The sequence below is a fragment of the Macrobrachium nipponense genome, chromosome 13, assembly GCF_015104395.2.
Source record: "Macrobrachium nipponense isolate FS-2020 chromosome 13, ASM1510439v2, whole genome shotgun sequence".
Taxonomy (NCBI): domain Eukaryota; kingdom Metazoa; phylum Arthropoda; class Malacostraca; order Decapoda; family Palaemonidae; genus Macrobrachium; species Macrobrachium nipponense.
The window spans coordinates 87,786,214-87,800,136 of NC_087206.1; the positions used below are offsets into that span (position 1 = coordinate 87,786,214).

The window sequence follows — 13,923 nt, forward strand, 5'->3', positions numbered from 1 at the left end:
AAAATATAACACACTTTACCTTGGTATACCAACTTCTTTCTTTCTTTTCTGCAGCTTGTTTCACACTTTCACAAAACCAGGCGCCGTTACAACAACAATGTTTGTTCAGATTCCACAAAAAACACTAAATAACAGTAAATAAACTCTAAGAAACATCAAATCCGAAATTCTCAAGTTACAAGTGACCATTCAATAAGTACGAAATTGTTATGTTACTTTAAAATCAAAAGTGCTATGCGATGGAGAGAGAGGGAGAGAGAGAGAGAGAGACAGAGATGTGATTGCTTTGAGAGTCTACGCCCGAATGAAAAACTTCTCCCTTACGGAAGCTGGACAGGGGAGATGACACAAAACGTTTTGGGCAATAATTCTTTCTAGAAGCTTCAAAATCTTACGCATCTTTGCATACAAAATGTGTAATCTGCACGTGGCACTCAGCAAAGACATACGCATACGAGACCAGTCTGTTAAAAAAAGACACGTACTCGACTCGATTGACCGAAGCAGAAGTCCCTTATCATACGTGATGACAGAATCCCAAAACACAATGAAGACTCGAGCTCTCTTATCAAATGTGTTGACGGATTAAGAAAGCAAACAGAGATCTCGGAGTTCCTCTAATCTCACAGCGCTGACATAATAGGGAAACAATCGTAGTTTCGAATGGACAAAGAAAATCTCTCTCTTTCTACATTCTACGTTATATATCCTTTTACATTATGTAATGCAAAATCTGAACACACATTTTAAAACATCCTAACCTAAGCTATCTAGGAATCTGAAAAAAATGTTGCACAATTCTACATAACATTTTATACAGTCTAAGAGGGGATATATACATTTTGAAAGTAGCAATACATAATATATATATATATATATATATATATATATACATATATATATATATATATATAAATTTCCTTTAATGTCTAATTCGGTCTACCTCGGAATTAATATATCTTCATATATGTTAACCGAAGGAGAAATTTTTTAGCTGAAAAGAAATGCATCGGCTCATTGGCTCGAACTACGGAACCAAGAAAACTTGATGCTCTTGTGGTAAAGAACGTCACAGTACGCCCTGAATTCTTGGTTCCGTAGTTCGAGCCCATGAGCCGACGAATTTTTTATCAACTAAAAAATTTCCCTTCGGTTAACATAAATGAAAATATATCAATTCCGAGGTAGAGCGAATTAGATATTAAAGGACTTTTGTAGCATAATGCGTGTATATGAATCATGGAGATGTGATAAAATTCATTTATATATATATATATATATATATATATCATATATATATATATATATTATATATATATATTATAGAGATAGACTGATTGATTTATGGCTAGTAAAACTGGCATGACGTCAACATCTGGGTTACTGATGCCACTGAGAGAGAGAGATGTAATTGAGAGAGGTTGACGGGAATATCCCTGACTCATGGAAGGGATGGAGACCGCTGGGAATTACAAGGTGAAAGTCAATATCACGCCATTGAATGTTTACATCAATATATGCGTCACCGAATGAATGAGAGAATTCGTGCAGACACTGCATTTTGGAAGCAAACTATTTGATCTCTTATTTTTGGATGACGCCTGTTTAACAGTTTTGTGCGTACGTATCCCAAGCATACGTGGCTGCTGAATATGCAAACCTCATATGCATTTAGGCCGATGTACATTATCTGTATTTGGCAGATGTAATATAATACACATCTGCTACTTGTTTCAGACGTGACAACCGAAACAAAAGGCTGTCATCTTTGTGATGTAAGAAATAAAACCCAAAATATTTCGTCTTATGAACTATTTTTTGCCTATTCAGACTTCATCTTTCTGCTATCATTGAAAGATATTGCTGCATCAGCTGGATTTAACTTGCAAATAGTTTACTCAAGTTAAATGCAGCAATATCTTTCAATAATACCTGTTTGAAAGAGGATTTCCTTCCTTTGTTATTATTATATTATTCATATGGAACAAGCCCACAGGGGTCAGTGACTTGAAAGACAAGCTCCCAAAGAAGGTGTTCATTCGGAAGACGCAACAATGTATGTATGTATGTATGTATGTATGTATGTATGTATGTATGTATGTATGTATGTATGTATGTATGTATGTATGTATGTATGTAGATATGTATATATACATATATACATTAATTAACAAATATAAAGTAAAATGTAAGTAAATTCTTAAAACAGAAGGAGAATTGTTGTAGGGTAGTAATGCATTGTATCCTGCGTAGGTCTATCGCTGCCTTCCTTGTCCTGTTTGTTCTTAAACCTCCATCTTCCCTAAAATTTGCTTTCAGATTCTCGGGCCGTCGGCCATTTCATTTCCTGCTGATTTTCATAACTATTCTCCCGACCTAAAATTACTCTCAAAATCTTTCTCTTGCTCGCATTATTCATCTTCAACTTTAGGTTCTTTGCAGCGTCCTTTCGGCCCCCAGCGGCAACCCTTTGCATTTCTTTTACTATAATCCCATTCTATTCTCTTTCTTCCATCTTACTTTACACCCTCGCCTAACAATTGTTTCATTAAACCTTATTTTCAGCTTGGCCTTTTGCCTAAATTTTACGTTCTAGTTCCAGCTTTCCCTTCCTAAAGACTTTTTTTCTTTAACTCTTTCATACTTTTGTCTTTCTTCCCCGTAGAAATTAACATTGTTTCATTTACTAATATCATCCATTCTACCTTATGTCCTTCGTTTTGTGTCTCTTGTGCAACAAACTTTCGTTGGTACGAAAGTCATTCCCATCCGGGTATACTACTCTTACACAAGCGTCGGTTTCGCCATGAAAACTTTTAATGGCTGTAACACACACTCTCATAAACACACTCACACACACACACACACACACACACACACACACACACACACACACACACACATATATATATATATATATATATATATATATATATATATGTACAGAATCCATAGCTCAAAGATCATAAATAATGTATGAAATATAAAGAACAAAATAAGTAGCGGTATATATAATAGAAAAATAACATCTTGACGAAATGTTACTGACTATCCAAGAATCATATTGTAAATCGAAAAAATAAAGTGACCCGGTTGGTATACCCTTAGTCCAGAGGTCCAAAACAGGCTCGCTGTTTACTTCAATACTTTACCTTCACTTAACGGGCCACCACTGTCCCAGAGCTTGCGCTGGTATAAGGCTAAAACGAGCTTAAAGACAGGCAAGAAAAAATTAAAGTTTTTATAAATAACTTTATGCAGGAGATTAAGAACAAGCAGAACGAACTGGCACTAAAGAAAGTTTTTCAAGGAAATAATAGAATAACCAACATACAACGTCTCTCTAGTGGAGTAAATGAATGTCGAGCGAGAATATCTAAAAATAAAGTGATGACTGTGCTTGGCGGAGTATGATAAAAGTAAGAGAGACAGAAATAGTGCTTATTACAGACACGTAAACAAGATTTTAAAATGAAAGTAACACAGTATGCAGACAAGGGCGCATTTGTTGATCAAACCTAAACCTGGTTAGGAAGAATAAATCTAAAATCATGGTTAAATTAAACAGAATAAAGAATCGTTAAAGAACATGATCAACGAGCCAAGTTGGTATTCTTATTACACCTGTGATTTGGGAAACAGATGTTTAACCCTATTGGGTGTGTTTGATATAGTCAGAATACAAACAACAAAATCTTTTACAACTTATTGAAATTTACTCTGCTGCGGTGTTTTTCTTTACAATAAACTTAAAATATTGTAAAACCAATTAAGTTACCGCATGTTACTATAACGTGAATTATATCGCACTATATCTGTCAGATTACAACCATATGAAAATCATTGATAAATTTCTCAAAAATACTGTAGTTTGGTCATTTTAAATTTTGATACAATATAAAATATTATATGATTGATCAAATTATCTGATATTTCCAAAAATGTTAATTATATAGCACTATATGATAAAATGTCTTATAAAGAACATTACCTTTCTGCTCCTCCCTCGGCTCGAGCAACTCGTCGGAACACTGGTTTGTTATTATTGTCACGTCACCCAAGTGTTGTTATTGAAGTGTCAGAGAAGTTTTGTGTCGGGAACACAGAGGAAAATTCGGTGAGGCATTCGTGGTGATATATTGACATAATTTTATATTGTTGTCGAAATTTTCTAATGTATTTGAAGATGAAATAACTATTTGTAGATAGGCTTATGGGGTAACTGTACCCATTTGTTTACGATAGAAATAGCCTAAAGCAGAAGGAAGACTGATTTCCTAAGCTAGTTTGCATATGTTAAATTAATTCAGTGTAACTTCGCATTTATCAAGGCTATGGAAATCTCAACTTTTATCCTTTGCAGTAGGATAGGTTATGTTAAGATAAATTCAGCGGCTACCTAGTCCTAGGTCTAGGTCTTAGCTAGTACCTAGTAGTGGTAACCAACAATTTTAAGTTCACCATATTTTTCGTACATATTTTGTCATTTATCTGTCACTAATTATTTTATTGGTTAATCTAAGGGTATTTCTATAGGTATATACTAACTATTCCGCAGCAACCTACACTATGGCAGTTGCTGTTTTTCTTTGCAGTTTTACCTCCTGAACAAGAATTTAAAGTTATATTTATTCAGAACTAAACTGTTATTTACCTTTGTACTACCTACTAGGTATGCGTCGGTACATCGCACCCGTTGGCACCGTCGTGTAGCACCGCGGAATGCTTATACCCTAGATCTACCAAAAGTAGTAGAAGAAAGCGTACTAACTGTTGTCCTTTGAAGTTTAAACTATTTTCCGTATTTTCTCATCTCATTTGTCTCCAATTTTTGTTAGGAATCCGGACCACAGAAAAATAAGAAAAATGACAATCAGGCCCTACTAAGCTATAAAGCTATGCCATCATTTAATCAGGCTTAATGCTATGCTAGTCAATTTGTGTAGGCTTGGCCTATGTAGTCAAACTTCTTACCATTCAATGGCTTCATTGAAGTATGATAGGCTTAGGCCTATTGCTCTTTTAAAGCTGAGAAGACTCGGCTAGCTATAGCATTTACTAAAATTAAAAGCTGAGGTACATTTGTACCCTTAGTATATACTATATATTGTCTAAATTGAAATTGATGAACATAAACAAAATTTTAGGTTCAGCATAGGCCTAAATGGCTTACTACATGTTTAGAGTAAGTTGTAAAGGTGTCAATACTGAGTGAGGGGCCAGGGCTATTGTAGGCCTAGTAGGCATTTCTGTAGTATGCATTTCATAGTGAATACTATAACTAGTTGGACTTACCATTACGCTCTAATCTGGTTAGAGGTGTGCCTTTACCTCATCTGGACCTCCCAAGGAAGTCATGACCCCACACTGCATTCTAGCCAGTGGTAAAATTGAGGTAAAATTGTTGATTATACTACTGTGTCGCTCACTGAGTTATTTACTGTCTTTTCTTTGTCTTTATATTTGTCCCCAAAGGGCTAGTACTTAGCACAGAACCAATTTTGCATGTAACCCAGTAGTCGCAAGCTATTCTGCAATTTTAAGAGTTCCATGGCCAATTAAAGATTCACTGGCTGCAAATACTTGGTGGTACTGAACGATGAAATCCCCTTCTGCAGCCACAGCACCCAAGGACAGGTTTGGTGAGCTGCAGTTGAACCCTATGCTAGGTTAGACCAGGTTTGGATTGGTAGGCTACTTTACAATTTGAGTTTAGTAGTGCCTCAGGAAGTTCACAGAATTATTTTCAGATACTACTGACTTGACCTATGCAAGATTGTGATACTGTACTTTTTCTTTGGTATCTATTTTAGAAATACAAGGAAACTATTGTTTTGTGGACGGTAATCTACTGTATCTGGTATCATATTATAGCTATTCATTTAGTGCTTAATGAAACCTAAAATATTCTGTGTCTTAAGAACAATAGGTTATACTATTTGAGTACTGTTAGAATAATTGTGAACCTTTATGAAGCCTATGTATATTGGAGATATGAATTAATGTGGTGTCTTTTTCTAACATGGAAAGCAACATCAAATAAATCTTGATTAACCTGCAGATATCAGCATCATCATCACCATACAGTAATCCTTCAAGTATCCAGATCACCATTATTAAAATGCTTATAAAAGCATATTTTGATTGTTCAAAAACCAAAAAAAAAATTAAGAAATGCTTATTCCTGAGTATTTTAATAGTTTTATCACCAAAATGATATTAAAATACAGTAATAAGTCACATTATTAGAGAATAGTATGTTCCACAGAAAAATCCTTGCGTGTGTGAAGCCATGAATCTGGAACTGCAATTAGGTGGGGATCCACTGTATCTGAAACAGCATTATCTGACAAACCTGGACCAGGGACCATGGCCCTAGAAATAGTATGTGATATATATATAGTATATAAACTTCCAAAAAAAAAAAAAAAAAATACTGTCCAATGGTTGGCAATGCTTTGCAGCCTCAGGAATGCTGCTTATACCCAAAAAAAACTGAAAAAGGATTTTTGGGGGTTCAGGGAGACCTCAAGAAGTTTCGATGGTGGGAGGTGCATCAGATGGCTGGATGCAATGGAGGAAGAGGGGCAGTGAGGCTGTGTAGAGGACTTAGTCAGAGAAGGTACTGTTTTGGAATGTGGAAGCAGTTTACCTGGTTGGGATGGGGTGGGGATGCAGTGTTAGATGGGTGGAGAGGACCAGATATACATCTGACTAGGTAGAGCTTGTATTATGTTGTTACTTTTATGATTTTTTATTTATATTTTACACTATTCTCATATTTTATACTATTCTTATTTATGCCTCTTATTTCGTATGTTTCGGTTTTTGTAGACTTTTTTTTCCACAAAATTTAGTCTCGGTTATCGTACGTTTCCTCGGTTTTCATACACTCGGAAACACTCCATCTGGAGCCCAGCGTGTGACTGGGCCCCGTATCGACTGCCCGAACGGACCATCCCATCTTTCGTGACCCATTCTTCTTTTGTGTTCATTGTTTTTGTACTTTTTTGCACTTTTTCATTTGAGTGCAATTACTAAATAAGTCATTATGGGGTCAAAGGCAAGAAACACAATAGAACTTAAGAAAGAACTTGTAGCAAATTGTTGGAGGAAGTTGCATGCCGATCTCAGTGAGAAAATGCTTACAAGCCCTGATGTTAATGAATTTAAGGTCAGCAGAGGCTGGTTTGAAAAATTCAGGAAACGAAAGGGCATACATAATGTGCGTACTTGAAGGATTAAGGACATGTTTGCAAAGTGGAATGATGTAAGAAATTTTATGGAGAATTATCATCCCAACAAAGAAGTTGTAATCCATGTCTCCAACATGTTTGATGACAATGTCGTGTTTGATTTTAGGCAAATTTTAAAGAAACGCCAGAAAACAAATGTCTCTGAACAGTTTTGTTGTGCGACAGGGGTCCAGAAACTCTCAAGCTGGTCCTAGTGCCAGTAAAAAACGAAGAGGGGAAGTAACCTCAGATAGTGCCAGTAAAAAACAAAGAGGGGAAGTAACCTCAGATATTGCCATTAAAAAGCGAAGAGGGGAAGTAACCTCAGATAGTGCCAGTAAAAAACAAAAAGGGGAAGTAACCTCAGATATTGCCAGTAAAAAACGAAGAGGAGAAGTAACCTCAGATAGTGCCAGTAAAAAGCAAAGAGGGGAAGTAACCTCAGATAGTGCCTGTAAAAAGCGAAGAGGGGAAGTAACCTCATATAGTGCCAGTAAAAAACAAAGAGGGGAAGTAACCTCAGATAGTGCCAGTAAAAAACGAAGAGGGGAAGTAACCTCAGATAGTGCCAGTAAAAAACGAAGAGAAGTAAGCCCAGATAGGTCCTTGATACCTGAAGTCCTTCTGGAGGGAGATTCCCTTTCCAAACAATAACTTCTCCTCCTCCCTCTCCCATCCTCTCTGTCTTCCAAATGCTAACAAGTATTTTCCTTAAAGGTAAGAGTGATGTTCAACATTCATTTATTCATTTCATTAGTCATATTTATTTCTTATTGTTTCCTGCATGTAAAACTGTTTATTCCCTATAAAATGTATTTTTTGTTCATATTCTTGGGGATCTGGAACGCATTAATTGTATTGAAATTATTCCTTATGGGAATTATTGTTTTGTTTTTCGTACGTTCGTTTTTTGTGGGAGGTTCTGGAATGGATCATGTACGAAAACCGAGGTTCCACTGAATAATCTTATATAATTTTCTCAATTATTTTTTTTTTGTATATGCAACTTACCCAGGACATAATTACATAGCTATAAGTTCCCCTTATAGCTATGTAATTACTTGGTAAGTATATACAAAAAGTTATTTTATTATAAAAATGTCATTTTTACAGGGAATAGCTATAATATCTGCAATAAATATTCTTAGAGTCAATTAAAATTGTAATGAAATACTGTACAGTAAAGAAAGCAAAGCAATAATAAAGAATAATGGCAAATGATAGGGCTAAGATTTATGCGCACGAGCGCGCGCACTGTATAGACGGTAACGTCAATATTGATGAAATGTCACATGTAGATATAAACACAAACAGGGAAGTGCCACATGTAGATATAAACACAAACAGGCCTACAGGTAAAGCTTCCATGTTATTATGAGTCAAAGTGAAAAATCATTTGTAGTAATTCCAGTAAAACATAAAATGATCAACTACTTTGAGTAGTGTTCTTAAAGTAAATTTGCTTTTGACAGCCATCATTGAGAAATACCATATGTAGTAAAGATTGAAAACTGGGTGTTTTACACTTAGTTTCCATGATAATCTTTACCTACCAAACATTCCAGTTTTGGTAGATTGTATAAGGTTAGGCTATCAAACAAATTACCAAATTCATGGCTTATGTATCAGTTCATAACTATCTCTTATAATTAACAACCAGTTTCCAAAGAACTGGCATAAACAACCTCGAATATGATGAAAACAAATGAACCAGGAAACAGTTGTTTTGCAAGTTTGAGGGATTTTACTTTAACACAAACTGTGTTAGTTTACCTTTGTATACCCATTTTATGTTCATGTACAAAAGCAAAACTAATGATTCCAGTAATCATATCTGTTTCTTTTAGCAACTCAAAAGGGATTCTCCTATTTATTTTGCTAATACTGTACGCTCAGTTAGCCGATTCTGAGAACGTAGACATTAGTCATTGCAAATGGCAAACAGTTTTTTATACCTATTAAAATGATGATATAACATGATACGTAATAATACAGCATAAATGGATTCATTAAGTAAAATATCAGTTACATTACCAATATCTTTTATCTTAAATACAGCTGTAATAGCCTATTTGACTTATGTAAATGAATAGTGTCAGTGTAACAACATATCTAGGTCAGTAGTTGACACCTACACATTTTGTATCTTGCGTATGGTAATACAATATGGTAACAACTGATAAGCAAGTTAGTGTATAGAAATAAATTAATGGTCTTAAAACTATGGTAGGCTGTGGGTAAACACAGATAGGCTACCTACCACCTGAATTGTGTCATTTACAAGAGAGAGAGAGAACAGAAGGGGTTACAATTTTTTTTTTTCAAAGCTTACTAGTGTAGTTTAAAGTGTGGTAGTTATTTAAGGATATTGAATGTTTACAGTTATGTGGTGTTTACAAAGGTAGGCAAGGAAGTGTATAGAGTTGCCCTTGAACACCCATAGTTTTTATTTTTTTACTCGCCCTTATCCGGAATTTGCAATTATCCTTTGGGCCCTTGGCTCTATTTATCTGAATAATTGAAGGGTTACTATCATCATTCAAGTTATTCATTAAGACCCTCACTTACCACATCAGTAGGCCTCATTTGTTTGTTATTAGGACACTACATACTATTATACTAGTTTACTGTAGTACTGGATATCTTGTTCTTCTGATTCATAAGAATATTTAATACACATAACTCTTTCTTTAATTTCTTCATGAACGCCTCCAAGTTTTCACATGTTTTTAAAGTTTTTGGAGCAACTTGTGAAAAAGTGAGCAGGTAAAATTTGCTGAGCATATTTTTAATACATACTTATTCTTCAGTCAACTTTATGGAAGACTGTGGTCGATATTAGACAACATATAGATGGGAGGAAAATCCTCCTATTTAACTATATGATAGATTATTATTTCTATGTTACAGTCTTAGAATAAATTATTGAGAAGAACTCAATAACTGAAATTCACTCACTGACAGGATGATTGCATCTTCTCAGTAAGTGTAAGTGGTTTAAGGATAGAGTATGGTACTATTTGTAATTGATATTTAAGAGATTGTAGATTATTAAGAGATTGTAGATTATTAACAAAATATGTTAACTCAACAGAGAAAAAATACAACTGATTAATAAACAGGAAGTTTTGCTATTACATCAACCAAATTAATGTGACTCCTCCATGAAATCATGAGGACAAATGTCAGACTCAAATTAATTTCATTAATAAGCAGGAGAAAATATTGTAACCAAACAATCAATTCACAACTCTGTCTCCTAGCATTTACTATTCATTCAAGTCCTGCAGTATGGAAAAGGAAGCATTGTATTCTTATGATATTCTTTTACACACAATAAGACTGAAATTTTGTTATTGGACCTACCATACATTTTGTTGGACAGCTACACTTGAACTACCTAGTACGTATGTATTTAGTTTTGAGCAGCAATTGTAATTTTGGCATAACGCTCCAAAATGTTTGTACTTAATGGTTCTATTTTGGTGTTTGCTAAGAGAGGAGACAAAGAATTCTGGTAACTTAAGTCAAAATTTGGAAGGAGTCAAAATTGTCACTACTCCATAAAGCATTTCTCACTCAGCGATATTTTGAGCATTATTAATACAACTGTGGGTATACATGGTGTAAAGACTACACGGAGATACTTTTGTAGATAATGGAGGACCTTGCTGTCAGTGCCTCACATATTTATTTAAGGATAAGTGTTTATTAACTAACTTTGTTGTTGTAATCTGAAACCTTCAAAATAACACACAATTGACTAGTTTTTTGTAGGATGCTTTGTTAACAATCACTTTAAGGTTTAAAATTCTTAATTACTCTGTTGCAGATAAATTTGCAATGATGCATGAGGACAGCAATGGAGATTTTGAAATTGTTGATAAGAAAATGGCAGGTCTACTTACACCAGGTAAGTGTTGTTAATGTTTCACAGAAAGTTCATAGGACTGTTCTTTTTTTGGAAGTACATCATGTCAGTTGCCGTTTTTAATTTTTTTGATTGGGTACCTGTATTATACCTGTCATGATTTTTACTTGTCTAAGTGTCACATCATTGCTTTACATAACTAGCTTCATTACAACACTTTTTAAGTTTAATATCTGTTGTTGAAGTGGTTGGTAGATAATTTAGATATTAATAAACATTACCTTAATATAATTTATCTAGCCCTAAATCCCCAAAAACCGCACCAAAATTTACCACATTGGCAACCCTGTTACCTCCTATTCTGTCCGCCAGTTGGCAACACTGTCGTTGACAGATACGAAAACCTTCCCTCAAATCAGTTGTTAACGAGCGCCCGTGTTGTTTACATCACGGCCGCTCTTTATAAATTTCCTTAAACATTTTTGTGCCTTTAAAGCTTTCATTATTTGTTAAATGAAACTTTATATGAATTACCACTCACGCATTACATCACGAAATAGTGAATTAACTTTGATTTCTGTTGTGGTTCTTATCTTAAATTACGAACTTTTGCGCGACCCGGAACTACTGACCTGTCCAATTCTACAATGGATTACCAAGAAATTACGATGCTTCCTTCTGCCAGCAACATCAGGAACTGCCCGGTTTGTGGGACAAGGATGAGTAGCAGGGAGTATGAACCCCATGACATTTGTAGTTCTTGTCGTGGACAGGTTTGTGACTTGACTTCTCGTTGTGACGTATGTAAGCCCTGGTCTGACGAGGATATGACTGCTTATATGAAACGCCAAACAATCTTGCAGCGTAAAAGATCGGTTAAGGAGAAAAAGAAATCGATTGCTAAAACTGTATCTAACGAATTCTTTGACTTGGGCGCTCATGATTCTGGCTCTTCGGTTTCGGTATCGTACGACTCCGATTCCGAATTAATTGATGCTTTGCCCCCTGTACAACCGGTAATTAGTGAAGTTAGTTATGATGTAGATTCGAAGATTTTGGCAATGGAAACTACCTGGAAACAGAATTTTAAGAAATTACAGCTTAGTCTAGATAGAGATATTTCTGCTAAGTTTAACAATCTGTCAGAGAATTTTCAAGAAGCCTTTACTAGAATGTCTAACACACTTTTAGATTCATTTTCAGCTCCTCGTCAGGTACCTGTCGACAGCACCATGGGTAACGGTGCGACAGATACCCCGGCTTGTGAACCCCGTCGTGGCGAAGGCCTAGGGGGATCCGGTCCGGGCAGGTGCCTAACGAATCTTTACCCAACGTGTCCCCTGTTAGTCCCGTAACAGTGCCAAAGGGCGCTTATTTAGGAGAAGGGGGGAGGGATATTAGTGTCAGACCTAAGATAGCTAGTCGTCAGGATTTTACTTCAGAGGAAGTTTCTAAGTTAGGATCTGACGATGATGATGATGATGACGCGGATTCGTGTGATATTGATGTTTCCTCGAATGGATGTCATGATGTAGAATTCAAGAAACTTTTTGATTTAATTTTGAGTTTTCTTCAGGCGAGGCCTAAAGAGCAGAAGCAGCCTCCGCCTCGTTGTATTACAGAAGGGATTTTTCTTGACGGTCCTTCCCGGTCACGGGAATTTTTACGTTTTCCCTTTGCCCCAGAGGTTCGCGAGAGTGAGGACGGACGTTGCCGCTAAACTTTCGAAGGTGATCGGGGAAGGGAAGAGGAAGCTCTCTTCTCTTCTACGACACCGGAGAGGAGTTTACCAGGTGGCGGATGATTCTTCATTCTCTCGACCCCCAAGCCAAATCCTGATTTTGTCCGACTTTCAAGTCAACCCTTGCCTTCTAAGGCTTCGGTCTCTGTCTCAATTGAAGATTTTATTGCTATGGAGGCTGTTATGAGCTCCTTACAAGAAGCTCAATCCTTCAATATGTGGGTCCTCGGAGGGCTTTTAATGTATATCAAGGACTCCGGGTTTGTTCCTCCTGATGCTCCTCTTTTTGAGAAATTCTGCTCATCCATTTCAATCGCTTCTGTACATCAGAACGAGCTTGCTGCTTCAATGCAGGCCTTTCTTGTTTCTCTAAGGCGTAACCTGTATTTGTCGCAGTTACCCTCCTCTGTATCGGAGATTCAGAGAACCCGTCTGTTGTCCTCTTCTCCTTTTGGCGATTTCCTTTTCGATATTTCTGTGCTTTCTGAGGTTTTGAAGGAACATCAAGGTGATGCCTCTTCCCAAGCTCACTGGGCCTTATCAAGAGCTTTTTCCTCTGGTCTTCCTCCCATTCCTTCAAGGAGTAAGCGTAAGTTTAGGACCAGATCTGTACCTTCTGCTCCAGCCCAACAACCTCCTTCTGGCTCTTTTTTCCAGAGTACATCTCAGGTTGCTGGTGTTCTTCTTCATCCTCGGTGCTCACCCTTTGAAACGCGGGAGAGGTTCTTGGCGTGGCTCCAAGGGCAGAGAAAGAGCTCAACCTCCAGGAGGACCTTCTTCTTCTTCTTCTTCTTCTTCCTTGTCTCTGCGTAAGAATTTTCGGAAGTAGGAGTCATCACCTCGCCTGGAGACCGCAGTAGGAGCTTGTCTCTCCCGCCATTGGTCAGCTTGGCAGGGAGAGCCGTGGATGCTTGGGTGGTGGAGGTCCTGAAGGAAGGTTACGAGATCCCTTTTGTTTCCAGACCTCCACTTTCCAATCGTCCTCTCGAGTTCAGCAGTTATTCCCCTCACTCAATCAGGGGTCAAGCCTTGGAAAGAAGGAGCTTTCGGCCCTCTTGGAGAAGGATGCCATAGAG

The 13,923-nt window shown here is 36.7% G+C and overlaps 1 protein-coding gene across 3 annotated transcripts in view; it reads left to right on the forward strand.

Moving 5' to 3' along the window:
• Positions 1 to 3,962: 3,962 nt before the first annotated feature.
• LOC135225173 (protein PRRC1-like) overlaps positions 3,963 to 13,923 on the forward strand; it is a 56,091-nt gene continuing 46,130 nt past the window's right edge. Inside the window, exons 1-2 of one of the 3 annotated variants that reach the window (XM_064264432.1) lie at positions 3,963 to 4,117; positions 11,068 to 11,148. In XM_064264432.1, coding sequence (XP_064120502.1) covers positions 11,079 to 11,148 — 70 coding nt within the window. In that variant the 5' untranslated portion in view covers positions 3,963 to 4,117; positions 11,068 to 11,078. Of the gene's footprint in view, positions 4,118 to 7,531; positions 7,953 to 11,067; positions 11,149 to 13,923 lie in introns of those variants that run through there. The other 2 variants (XM_064264427.1, XM_064264430.1) reach the window with 2 other exon arrangements.